Source organism: Vipera ursinii, assembly GCF_947247035.1.
Source record: "Vipera ursinii genome assembly, chromosome: 1".
In the NCBI taxonomy this organism is placed as follows: Eukaryota; Metazoa; Chordata; class Lepidosauria; order Squamata; family Viperidae; genus Vipera; species Vipera ursinii.
In genome coordinates this window covers 12,979,194-12,992,818 of record NC_139512.1, presented here as the reverse complement: position 1 = coordinate 12,992,818, position 13,625 = coordinate 12,979,194, and the positions used below count along the sequence as shown (strand labels likewise).

General features: G+C 48.8%; 2 protein-coding genes across 4 annotated transcripts in view; one reads left to right on the top strand and one right to left on the bottom strand.

The window, feature by feature from the left end:
- Positions 1-13,625, top strand: part of LOC310632881 (uncharacterized protein) — a gene marked incomplete at its 5' end in the record, with an annotated part of 266,672 nt that overhangs the window by 83,865 nt on the left and 169,182 nt on the right. The gene's annotated exons all lie outside the window — the stretch shown is intronic.
- The window catches only part of CHAF1A (chromatin assembly factor 1 subunit A), a 42,985-nt gene continuing 32,292 nt past the window's right edge, over positions 2,933-13,625 (bottom strand). For all 3 annotated transcript variants that reach the window (XM_083363369.1, XM_083363368.1, XM_083363367.1), the window contains 5 exons: positions 12,747-12,839; positions 10,885-11,143; positions 8,049-8,533; positions 6,973-7,081; positions 2,933-3,497 (listed from right to left, as the gene is read on the bottom strand). In XM_083363369.1, coding sequence (XP_083219495.1) covers positions 3,424-3,497; positions 6,973-7,081; positions 8,049-8,533; positions 10,885-11,143; positions 12,747-12,839 — 1,020 coding nt within the window. In that variant the 3' untranslated portion in view covers positions 2,933-3,423. The remainder of the gene's footprint in view (positions 3,498-6,972; positions 7,082-8,048; positions 8,534-10,884; positions 11,144-12,746; positions 12,840-13,625) is intronic.

The following is a 13,625-nucleotide window of genomic DNA, read 5'->3' as shown; positions in this document are numbered from 1 at the left end:
ACCATCAGTGTTGGGGAGGGGAGGAGAAGGGGAGGAGGAAAAGGAACTGGTTGGGTGGAGGTTGTCCTTGGGTACTCTCTTGAGCTGGGTTTTCTTCTTGCAGCAGCATCTTTGCAAAGATCACTCTTGATCGTAAAAGGTAAAAGGTAAAGGTTCCCCCGCACATGCGTGCTAGTCGTTTCCGACTCTAGGGGCCGGTGCTCATCTCCGTTTCAAAGCCGAAGAGCCAGCGCTTGTCCGAGGACGTCTCCGTGGTCACGTGGCCGGCATGACTAGACGCCAAAGGCGCACGGAACGCTGTTACCTTCCCACCGGAGTGGTCCCTATTTTTCTACTTGCATTTTTACCTGCTTTCGAACTGCTAGGTTGGCAGAAGCTGGGACGAGTCACAGGCGCTCACTCTGCTACGCGGCACTCGGGATTCGACCCGCCAAACTGCCGACCTTCTGATCGACAAGCTCAGCGTCCTAACCCACTGATCTTGGAGCAGGCTAAATCGTGCCCGATTTGGGGAAGCCGAAATCCACGTATCTTCAAACGGCCAAGGTTGAGAAGCACAAGGCCGGATGAACGAAAGGGTCTAGAGCATTTATTTTATTTTAATTTAATTCCATTTCTATCCCGCCCTTCTCCGAAGACTCAGGGCGGCTTACAAGCTTAGCAGTAGAGCAGCGATGGCGAACCTTTTAGAGACCGAGTGCCCAAACTGCAACCCAAAACCCACTTACGTATCACCGGGTGCTGGGTGGGCGTGGCCATTGGGTGGGTGTGGCCCATTGGGTGGGCGTGGCTGCGCTGGTAGCGGCAGACTGGGACTAAAAAGTTCAATCAATCAATTCCAGCTTTGCGAGATCTTTTTTTTCCCCCGCGAGAAGTTGAAATTGATTGATCGAACTTTTTATTTTTTTGCACACGGCGGCGGAGGCCTAAAGCGAAAAGGTTTTATAAAAGCCAGCTGAAGGGCTGGGGCGATGGCGCGCGTGCCCACAGAATGGGCTCTGCGTGGCACCTGGGGCACGCGTGCCAACGGTTCGCCACCACAGATTTAGAGCTTCCTTGAGCAAAGCTTAAGTAAACCAGAATGCCTGGGGCTGAATTAGATCTCTGCGCTCACTTCTCTTCTTTTTTTCCCCCCCCTGCCTGATGAGGCGGAGGACGCTTGTTGGAAAGTCCAGAAGGAACAGGATTGGGGCATTTTGGAGGGGGCAACGAGAACACTAAGGGGGAACAGCGGGGAAGTTTGCAGACTTTTCCTTGGGGCTACCCTGAAGGAGAAAAACGCAAGGTTCGCTTGGGGAGGCGAGTTAGAATTCAGAAAAAGGCTGAGGTGCAACTCCTGGAGCAGAGAGACCTCTGTTGAGTGAGTATTTGGAGCTCAGGGCTGAACTGTGGGGTCCTCGCTGCTTTCTGAACTCGGTTGCTTCCTTGCAGACGTTTCACTACCCAAGTAGGTAACGTCATCGGTGCTAGAAGGAAGGAAGGAGGAGGACGGTGGGATCCTGGGCGCTCTCTGAGCTGGGTGGTATTCTTGCAGACGTTTCATTACCAAATTAAGTAACCTCATCAGTGCTAGAAGGGAATGTGGGGTTTGCAGGGCAGAGGAAAAAGAGGAGAATTATGGGGTGCTTGGGGCTCTCTGAGCTGGCTGGTTGTCTTGCACACGTTTCATGACCCAACTAGGTAACGTCATCAGGGTTGGAAGGCATAGGGGTTTGTGGAGAGGAGGAGGAGGACTGTGGGGTGCTTGGGGCTCTCTGAGCTGGGTGGTTTTCTTGCAGACGTTTCATGACCCAGCTAGGTAACGTCATCAGTGCTAGAGATGAGGGGGTTGTGAGGTGGAGGAAGAGGAAAAGGATTGCGGGCTCCTTGGTGCTCTCTGAGCTTGTTTTCTTGCAGGCGTTTTCATTACCCAACTGGGCAACGTCATCAGCGCTAGAAAGGTTTGCGCTCTCGTTTATATACAGCGGCCTGCACTACCAACTCAGACCAACAAACTTAACAACATACAGCAGCGTAATCAAGGTACCGCCAAGAACGCTCCCACCAACACTGACAGGACCAGCCTGTTCTGTACCAGCCTGCTACCGGCCCTGCAGAAAAGGCAGGGACAACCCCTTTACAAACGGCAAGAGGCTGGAATTAAGCCTGCCAAATTTATTAACATAAAACAGCAAAACAAGACACAAACCATGAAACAGGAGCTATTCAAGCGGTTGCCTTCAGCAAACCAGCCCTCCCACGCATTCCCCCTTAAATACAGTTCAGGGCGTGGCTTCTCTCTGCCTCCTTCCGAGGAGCCCCATTGCCTTCCTCTGTTTACTCCTGATTGACTGCCTCCTGCGTCGGGCGTCCTTGAACAGGGCCAGCTGTGGGTCATCTTCATCCACGCTGTCAGGCTCACACAGCTGGGTCTGCGTCGTGACCAGGTGGGAGGGGCCTGGCTGAGGGCTCTGCGAAGCCTCCGGCCTGTTCTCTGCAGGCTCTCCAACACCCCCCTCCTCCTCCTCTGAATTGTCCGATCCAACTGCCGAACCCACAGGCTGACCCTGAATCACAACACAGCCACTTGTTTATAAACAAGAAAGTAAACCCCACTGACTCCCCTTCTAGCACTGATGAAGTTACCAAGTTGGGTCATGAAATGTCTTAAGAAAGCAACTAAGCTCAGAGTACCAGGGAGCCCACAGTCATCGTCCTCCTCCTCCTCCTCTCCACAAACCCCATTGACTCCCTTCCAGCACTGATGCTGTTACCTAGTTGGTTTGTGAAATGTCTGCAAGGAAACCACCCAGTTCAGAGAGCACCAAGGACCCCACAGTCCCCTTCCTTCTCCTCTCCACAAACCCCACTGACTCCCTTCTAGCCCTGATGACGTTACCTAGTTGGGTCCTGAACCGTCTGCAAGAAAACCACCCAGCTCAGAGCACCAAGGACCCCACAGTCATTCTCCTCATCCTCTTCCTCCTCTCCACAAAACCCACTGACTCCCTTCTAGCACTGATGACGTTACCTAGTTGGGTCCTGAAACGTCTCCAAGCAAACAGCCAAACTCAGAGGGCAGCCCAGAGACACTTAGAAGCAAGACGTTTTCATACGAGCAGCCATAAGATTAAACCCTTTTCAATTTAGGGTGGGGGTGGGGAAAACACTGCCTCTTCGACAGAGCCCATCAAAAATTCAATAATGCTTTTATTAGAGATTATACGCCCTATATTTTATTCACCTACAAACCCTCCCCCCCTAACAATATGTCTTAAGCTTCCACCAGTTTGAAGCAGAACAAAGTGCTGTCTTCTCTTTACAAGGAACACAGTATGTTCAAGTATCTCGTCCAAAAAAAAAAAAGGATACACGAGGGTTTTACAATAAGCTAAAAGAATTCTACATACGTACAAAAGGGGGGGGAGAATAGGGATGTGTATATCAAAAGGCATCGTTACGGACGTTGCTGGCGGCCGCAGCAGCTGGCTCTGCTTCGGGGCTCCTCCGTTCAGGCGCTGCAAAGACACAACATTTCACTCAAAATGTCTACAGAGGTTGTCAAGTCCTCCAGGTCTTTCATTGTACCAAAGGTGCTTTCCCCCCCCCCCCCAGGAGGCAACTGGACTTCCTTCGTTTTCCTTCAAAGACGTTTTTCGCTTCTCATCCCGGAAGCTTCTCCAGCTCTGGACTGGATGGTGGGGGAATGGAAAGATTTATACTTGATAAAGAGGTGTGTCAAAACTGCCGGCCCACGGGCCGCTCACATCATACGGAGGGAGGGCTGCGCACACCCCACTTCTGGCCAGGCAAAAAAAAAAAAAAAAAAAAAAGCCGTGACGCAACACGTCACGCGACACGTCGACTTTGACACCCGTGTTTTAGAAAGTCATCGTGGCCACTTGGGAGGTTGACCCGTGTCCTCGGGGGGGTCACCTGAACGGTGCAAATGGGTGTGGCATAGCTCTGGACAGAGAGGACCGCTGGTTTGAAAGAGGGCTCAAAGAGGCCATCTGTGTCAAAGCTGAATGCCCCTCCCTCAACAGAGGGGGGAGGGATACGACATCGTTTATCTCCAGTTTACAACACGGTCCTTTCGGCGGCTCCAAGGAGGATCCACACCCACTTGCACCACTCGGGGAACTCCGAGGACACAGGTAAGCCTCCAAGTGGCCTCCATGACCCTCTAGAACAGGGATGGCGAACCTTTTCGAGACCGTGTGCCCAAGCTGCAACCCAAAACCCACTTATCTATCGTCGGGTGCCGGGTGGGTGTGGCCCATTGGGTGGGTGTGGCCCATTGGGTGGGCGTGACTGCGGTGGTCACGGCAGACTGGGTGGGATTAAAAAGTTCAATCAATCAATTCCGACTTTGCGAGATCTTTTTTTTTTCCCCCACGAGAAGTTGAAATTGATTGATTGAACCTTTTTTTTGTTTTTTGCACACGGCGGCGGCGGCGGCCTAAAGCGAAAAGGTTTTCTAAAACCCAGCCGAAGCGCTAGGACTGGGCCGACGGCGCGCGCGCCCACTGAGAGGGCTCTGCGTGTCCCCTGTGGCAGGCGTGCCATAGGTTCGCCACCATGGGTATTACAGGGTTTCCTGCCTGAGCAGGGGGTTGGACTAGATGACCTCTAAGGTCCCTTCCAACTTCTTATCATTATTAAAGGAGGCTGCATCTTCTCCGCTTGAAGGGCGATTTCAGCCGAGGGAGGCTAATTGTTAACAGACAGCTGAAGTCCCCACCCCATCCATAATTCATCCCGAAGAAGTGTTGAGGCATGTCGGATTAATAATGTATCAGACAGCTGGGCTCCAACAAAGCCCATAAGCCTGGGGCAGCAGCAGGGGAGGGGGAAGCGGGGGGGTGTGTGTTGAATCCTTGGCTAAAAATACCACTTAGCTGCCTCCCCATTGCGTTCGCCACCACGGCTCTAGAAGAAGGCAAATGACCAGCTCTCGGCAAGGAGTATAAATCCTTCCATTTCCCCACCATCCAGTCGGAGCTGAAGAAGCTTCTTGGAGGAGAAGCGAAACGTCTTCAAAGAAAAACAAAGTCCAGATGCCTCGTGGGGGAAAAAAAAAAGCACCTTTGGGATTTCACAAAAAAAAAAAAAAGGCTTCCCATTTCTGTAAGGCAGGCAGGGTGACGCGGAAGCCCAGCATCTTTGCACCCGCTGTGAAAATGGGAACCCTAGGATGAACGTGGGAGGTCAACACGAGAGAGGACGCTGTTTTTATTTTACTAGCCTTGGTGTGTGGCAAGACAGAGCCTCTTTATAAGTAGATTCAAGGTGGTAGACCTGTGTAAAATGGCTTCGGTGTTCCTCACAACAACTCTGCGAGGCGGGCTGGGCCGAGAGTGGCGAGCCCAAAGTCACCCGGCTGAATTTCATTTAATAATAATAATGATGATGATGTTGGAAGGGACCTTGGAGGTCATCTAGTCCAACCCCCTGCTCAGGCAGGAAACCCTATACCATTTCAGACAAATGGCTGTCCAGTCTCTTCTTAAAAAGCTCCAGTGATGGAGCATTTACAATTTCTGGAGGCAGGGGCTTCCACTGGTTAATTGTCCTCACTGTCAGGAAATTCCTCCTTAGTTCCAGGTTGCTTCTCTCCTTGATGAGTTTCCATCCGTTGCTTCTTGTCCTGCCTTCAGGCGCTTTGGAGGATAGCTTGACTCCCTCTTCTTTGGGGCAGCCCCTGAGATACTGGAAGGCTGCTATCAGGTCACCCCTCATCCTTCTCTTCATTAAAATAGACCTACCCAATTCCAGCAACCGTTTCCTATGTTTTAGCCTCCAGTCCCCCAATCATCTTTGTTGCTCTTCTCTGTACTCTTTCTAGAGTCTCGACATCTTTTTTATATCGTGGGGACCAAAACTGGATGCAGTATTCCAGGTGTGGCCTTACCGAGGCCTTGTAAAGTGGTATTAGTACTTCATTAGTACTTCATGGTTAAGGCGGGACTGAAACTTGCCCAAAGTCACGTAGCTGGCTTTCATGTCTAAAGCAGAACTAGAACTCGCTGTCTCCTGGTGATTGGCTCAGAATCACCCAGAACTCCTCTTTCCTGGTGGGCCAACACCTTAACCGCTACACCTTGAAGGAATTTCCTGCCTTTTGGTGAGGCGGTTGCGTCTTGGTTTTTTTATTTTTTTAAAAAAAACCTCACTGCTTGTTGGAAGTTTGAAAGCCGTTTCGGAAAAGACGAGGGACGCTTGCAGCTCGGAACAAAAAGATTCCATCCGTGCTTTGAATGTAATTTGAACTGAACTGAATTGTAATTGAACTGAACTTTTATTTCTTGTTTATTTCCAATTTTCTTCGTTGCACTGCGTGACTCCGGATTCCCAGGGACTGGCCTGAACCCCTGACCTGGACTAACTACACCTCCAGGCTTCTTGGCCAGATTCAGGGAAGTGGTTTTGCCCTTGCCTGCTTTTGGGGGGCTGAGAGAGATGGACTGGCCCAAGGACAGCCAATTGGCTCCATCCCTAAGGCAGGACCGGAACTCGCAGCCTCGTTTTCTAGCCCTGTGCTTTTGACCACCACCCCAAACCGACACTGGTTTATAGCAATAGCACTTAGGACTTATATACTGCTTCACAGCACTTTACAGCCCTCTCAAAGCGGCTTACAAAGTCAGCTTGTTGTCCCAACAACAATCTGGGTCCTCATTTTACCGACCTCGGAAGGACGGAAGGCTGAGTCAACCTTGAGCCGGTTAGGATCGAACTGCCAAACTGCAGTAGCAGCCTGCAGTACTGCATTCTCACCACTGCGCCACCACGGTTCTTTTAATACAAGTGAAAATACACGGCTTAATACAAATTATCGTTCTGGGACCCGCAGTGGTTCTTGACTAGTTTGGGTAGAGATCTTTCTCAACTAAGTTGGGTCTGGTGGATTTATTTTCATGCGACGCTGACATTTAGCCAGCTTCATTTCCCCCCCTCTGGCTGCGGGCCTTTGAACAAGCAAGGATGTACCTGAATCAGCCGGCTTGGCTTGGCTTGGCTGTACATCTATGATTATGCATTCGTCGTCGTCGTCTTCCTCTGTGTCTGCCTGAAATCCATCCATCTCTGCGATTTCGGTCTTGGAAGAAAAAACAGGCGTGTCAAACTTTGGCGTCAGCCCTCCCAAATGGTCCAGTTAGAAAAGAAAGACTCTCAAATCCATGGTTAGCCAAGGTGCGCTTCGCTAAAGCCAAGTGGTTAGGCTGAAGCTCAGCCGGATTGGAGTTTTTTGTGCCCGAAGTAGGTTGTAAAATTGGGTTGGCTCCGAGGACGGCTGTCATGACTTACAGCCGTAATTGCCGGGCTCAATTAGGGTCGTAATTTGAGAACTATCTGTAACTAATGTCACGAGCCCCATTGGTAAAATAAGTAAAACTGTGAGCCAAGAGGGAAGACTCGTGGAGAAAACTCTTCATGGGGTTTTCTTGTAAGAGAAGTGGGTTCGTTTAATGATTGTAAAAATAAAATGGATGGATGGATGGATGGATAGATAGATGATAGATATAGACAGACAGACAGACAGATAGATATAGACAGACAGGTTGTAAAGTTGGGTCAGTCACATGACTAGCTTTGCAACCTTAATTACCAGGCTCAATTATGGTCGTAACTTGAGAACTATCTGTAACTAATGTCACGAGCCCCATTGGTAAAATAAGTAAAACCGTGAGCCAAGAGGGAAGACTCGTGGAGAAAACTCTTCATAGGGTTTTCTTGTAAGAGAACTTGGTTCGTTTAATGACTGTCACAATAAAATGAAAAGAGATAGATAGATAGATAGATAGATAGATAGATAGATAGATAGATAGATAGATAGATAGATAGATAGATATAGGTAGACAGGTTGTAAAGTTGGGTTAGTCACATGATCACTAGCTTTGCAACCTTAATAATCAGGCTCAATTATGGCCATAAGTTGAGGACTGTACCCTAAGTGAATTCGGGTCTGAGAGTCTGAATCTCCACCACAACTGGCAAAGAAAACCTGAAGCAAAGGACGAGGGTGGCCCAGCTTGCCGAGGCGAAGCGGGAGTTGCCATCCTTACCTGCTCGGTCCCCGGAGGTCTCCTCATGAACTTGGTGATCGACATGCTTTGTGTTGACTTCCGTTTTGCGGAGACTGGGGGGGCCTGGGTTGCCGCCCCTCCTTGCAAACTGCCCGCTTCTTCCTTGGCCCCAGAGGGAACCTGGGTATTGTAGTTCCACTGACAGGGCACGGGTAGGTGCTCCTGGCCAAAGTTCTTCAGGACCTCAGAGTGGACGTACCAACACATCCGGTACTCGGGCCTCTTCTCGTAGACGGAGTTCTCAGAGATGATCCTCTTCAGCCTGGCTTTGGAAGGAAGGGCGTTCTCGCAGGCCGGAGTCTGCCCTTGGGAGACTTTGGGGCTGGCCTCTCCGCTGCCCAGGGAGGGAGCCGGACTGCTGGGGTCTGGCAGCAAGCCCAAGCGGCAGCATTCCTGGAACTCCTGAATGATGACTTTGCTTCCGTGCACGTTGCCGTGAAGTAGGGGAAGCAGCTGGGCCAGAACTGCAGTGGGGGCAAAAAGCAGAAACTTAAGTCACACCAAGGGCGCCCCTGGCTGCTGGAGCCACGGAGGTTGAGCCCTACAAGAACCTTTACGGGAAATATACTGCTCAAAAAACATAAAGGGAACACTTAAACAACACAATGTACTGTATTTAATAGTAGGATGTCTCATCTTGTGTTCCCTTTACTTTTTTTTGAGCAGTATAGTTTGGGTTTTTCAAAGGCATTCTGGAACGGCCGAGCAAGAGCGCCAAGCACTTCATCACAACCACACTCACTTTTACATGTGTAGATTCTTTCCTTCCTTCGTTTCTTTCCTTTTCCCATCCATTATCTATCTGCTTATTTACCTACCTTTACCTATCTACCTTCATCTATCATCTATCTATCTATCTATCTATCTATCTATCTATCTATCTATCTATCTATCTATCTATCTATCTATCTATCAATCTATCCATCCCTGTTTCTCTCTCATCTATCTGTCTGTCTATCTATCTATCCCTCTTTCTCTCCTTTTTCTCTATCCCTCTCTCCCTTTCTTTCTCTCTCCCTATCCATCCCTATCTATATCATCTATCTATCTATCTATCTATCTATCTATCTATCTATCTATCTATCTATCTATCCCTCTTTCTCTCCCTTTCTTTTTCTCTATCCCTCTCCCTTTCTTTCTCTCTCCCTATCCATCCCTATATGTCTCTCTGTCTGTCTGTCTGTCTGTCTGTCTGTCTGTCTGTCTATCTATCTATCTATCTATCTATCTATCTATCTATCTATCTATCTATCTATCTTCTATCTAAATTAACAGAATAAAAGAATTGGAAGGGACCCTGGAGGTATTCCAGTCCAAGCCCCTGCTCAGGAAGGAAATCCTATACCTTCCTTCCTTCCTTCCTTCCTTCCTTCCTTCCTTCCTTCCTTCCTTCCTTCCTTCCTTCCTTCCTCCCTCCCTCCCATCCACCCACCCATCCATCTCTGTCTGTCTGTCTGTCTGTCTGTCTAAATTTATATGGCCACCCACTCACTCTTAGTGACTCTGGGTGGCTTAGAAAAACAAAAACCCAATATACAAATAACAAAATAACTCCTCTGGCTCCACCCCACTCCCGGCTTCTCCAGGCCCGCTGGCAAAACCAGGTTTTCAAGACCCTGCGAGAGAGTGTTAGAGATTAAGGGGCCAATCTAATCTCTCTGGGGAAGAGGCTCGAAAGGAAATGGAGCCACCGCAGAGAAGGTCCTTCCCTTCCTCAGATTCCCGCCAGATGGACATCCTTCAGAAGGAAATTCCAGTCAAAATTGTTAACAGCCATTCGCTTTAGTGACCGTTCAAATTTACAACGTGACTTGTGATCGTTTTTCACACTTACGCCCATTGCAGCATCCCCTGGGGCAGGGGTGCATGGCTGAGGAATTCTGGGAGTTGAAGTCCACCAGTCATAAAAGAGCCAAGGTTGCCTACCCCTGGACTAAGGCAAGGTTAGGCAACCTTGGCTCTTTTATGACTCGTGGACTTCAACTCCCAGAATTCCTGAGTCAGCATGGCTCAGCATGGAAACCTCTCCCTTTCCCCTCAGCACGGCTGGCTCAGGAATTCTGGGAGTTGAAGTCCACACATCATGAAAGGGCCACGTTTGAAGACCCCTCCTCTAAAGGTACAAACCAGTAGTTCCACCGTATGTAGAGTTGGTCTATAGCAGGGGTGGGCAACCTTGGCTCTTTTATGACTCATGGACTTCAACTCCCAGAATTCCTCAGCCAGCCATGGCACTTGGCAACCGGTTCATATTTATGATGGTCGCAGTGTGTCCCGGAGTCACGTGACCCCCTGTTGCAACCTTCGAACAAGCAAAGTCAATGTGGTGTGTGTGTGTGGGGGGGGGGGGGGAGAGCCGGATTCATTGAACAAACGGGTTACTAACTGAACAACCGGAGCAATCCCCTTAGCAGTTGTCGTAAAATGGGACAGAATTCGCTTCAGAACCGTCTCGCTTAGGGACAGAAATTTTGGGCGCGTAAGTCGAGGACTGCCTGTATTGGTATTGTGAAATTGATGGCTGCTCTAGACCTTCTCTTTGACGTCAGGAAGTAAATGGTAAGTAAATGTAAGAAACCAAAATGAACAATGTCTTATGTCTTTAAGAAGAGACCGGACAGCCATTTGTCCTGAAATAGTAGAGAGGGTTTCCTGCCTGAGCAGCGGGTTGGACTAGATGACCTCCAAGGTCCCTTCCAGCTTCTTCTTCTTATTATTATTAATTGTCACTGCACTTTCCGTAAAGGACCCCCCCCCCACTTGTTCTGGGCAGGAAACACCCTTCTTTGCTCCACCCGCCCGCCCACCCGCTTACTTTGCTGGTCTTTCGTTTTCTTTTTGCTGCTTTTCTCTATCAAGTCTTCCTCGCCGAAGCCGGACTCCAGGAAAGCAGCTGCAAACTGCTGCAGGACTCCCAGTTCCGCAGCTGTGACGGCGCTGTCCTGCTTGCCTTCCCAAACGCAACCGATCTTCACCGGCTGCAAGATGCGGAACCTCTTCCCCTTGGTGATCAGCTCGTCCCACTCCTTGGCTTTCAGCTTTTGGCGAGCTTTGTGGTTTTCGGGATCGCATTCCTGGATAAGGAGGGAGGGAGGGAGGGAGAGATGAGTTGAGTTGATTCCCCCGGCGGGAGATTTAAGAGGCTGAGCCTCGCACCAGACTCACGAAACAGAAAGGTCGAATCAACAACTAAGGCAGGGGTCTTCAAACTTGGCCCTTTTATGACTTGTGGACTTCAACTCCCAGAATTCCTCAGCCAGGCACACTGACTGAGTAATTCTGGGAGTTGAAGTCCACAAGTCATAAAAAGGCCAAGTTTGAAGACCCCTGAACTAAGGCATTCTAAAGATTCGGCCAGCTTCCTCTAGCAGCTGATGGAAATTCCCGGTCATCCAGGTCACCGCTGTCCCAAAGTTGCCTTCTTCTCCAAAGGCAAATGGACTTTGCTTTGCCCCACTTTGCGACCTTTCTTGCCAGAGTGGCTAAGTCAGGGGTAGGCAACCTTGGCTCTTTTATGACTCGTGGACTTCAACTTCCGGAATTGTGCTGGCTCAGGAATTCTGGGAGTTGAAGTCCACGAGTCATAAAAGAGCCAAGGTGGCCTACCCCTGGGCTAAGTGAATCAGGGCAGGGTCAACGCTGCCAAGATTGGATGTTTTTGCATTGACAGCAGATGGAAATGTAGCCATCTTTTCCCCCTTTCGCTTTTACGAGTTCGGTGACGCTGGGAGACGGGGGTGGGCGTGAATGAGAGTCCAGCTAGACATAACAACACTAAACCTGGCGTGAGAATCAAGGTTACTGAGCCCAGAGCTGATAAAAGATTTGGCGGGCTGGAGAGCTGGAGAGGAAGCCCGCACCCTTCAAGCTAATTGGGGAACGTGGTTTATGATTGGAGGAGGGAATTAAGCTTTGATACTAGGTGCCCAGGGGAGGGGAATTCAGTTTTTGGCTTCGATTATGTAAGTGCCGATATTATGCTACTCTAATAAAAGATGCTTCAAGGTAAAACAAAGCCTCAAAGTTCATCCGACAGATGAAGGGTTTCATCTGTCGGAACCATAACGTGCAGTTAAGTTAGTCACACGGTTGTTAAGTGAAACTGGCTTCTCTCCCCCCATTGACTTTCCTGGTCAGAAGGTCGCAAAAGGGGATCACGTGACTCCCGGGACACTACTGCGACCGTCATAAACACGGAGCCAGTTGCCAAGCGTCTGAATTTTGATTATGTGACCCTGGGGATGCTGTAATGGCCGTGTGAAAAGTGGTCATTCACTTTTTTTTCAGTGCCGTTGTAACTTTGAACAGTCACTAAATGAACTGTTAAGTCGAGGACTACCTGTAATATCAGCCCCACCCACCACAATAATGGTTGTGTATATCACACACACACACACACATAGACAGACACGGCAAAATCCTATCACGTATCTGACGCATGTGATCCACCAAAGCTTATGGTTTTTTTTAAATCTTAATTTTATTCCTTGAGTAAAGTACGGAAGCCCAATGTATCTTCCAAAATAAGGGAACTCTTAACTTTGGGTTGCAGCTTTTTGACAGGGGTCAATCCTGAGGACTAGTACATTGTCACCAGTAGATCAACATCTAAATAGCTCGTTTCCCCAGCCTTTTAGCCTTAGGAAAATCCGCCCCCCCCTTCTCTTCGGGACTTACTTCAATCACGCCTTCGTCCTCCGAAAGGTATCCATGGGGGACAAAAAACCCGTCGTCCTCATCTTCCTCCTCTCCTGCATCTTCTTCCTCATCCTGAAGGACAGGAAAACAGGGACAAGATTATCTGCTGCTAGCTAGGATTGAACTCTCAACCTTCCAAGCGGGAGGCGAGTGTCTTCACCTCTAGGCCACCACACTGCTCAGACCTATCTATCATCCGTCCATCCATCCATCTATCTCTCCTCTATATCTTCTATCTATCTATCTATCTATCTATCTATCTATCTATCATCCATCCATCCATCCATCTCTCCTCTATCTATCTATCCATCCATCTATCATCTGTCTATCCATCTAGCCATCCATCATCTAGGTCTATCTATCATCCATCCATCCATCCTCTATCTATCTATATCTATCATCTGTCCATCCATCATCCATCCATCCATCCATCCATATATCTATCTATCTATCTATCTATCATCCATCTATCCATCATCTAGGTCTATCATCCATCCATCCATCCCTTATCTATCATCTATTACCTATTATCTGTCTGTCTATCTATATCTATCTCATATCTATCATCTATTACCTATTATCTATCCATCTATCATCTATCAATGTATCATCTCATATCTATCATCTATTACATAATCTATCTATCTATCTCATCCGTCTATCCATCTATCCATCCATCATCTAGGTCTATCTATCTATCATCCATCCATCCATTATCTATCTATCTATCTATCTATCTATCTATCTATCTATCTATCTATCTATCTATCTATCTATGCCCCTGACCTACGCTCTTTCTGCCGGGACCTGAAGACTTGGCTCTTTGAGCTCTCTGACCCAGGCTGAGAATTTTAACTG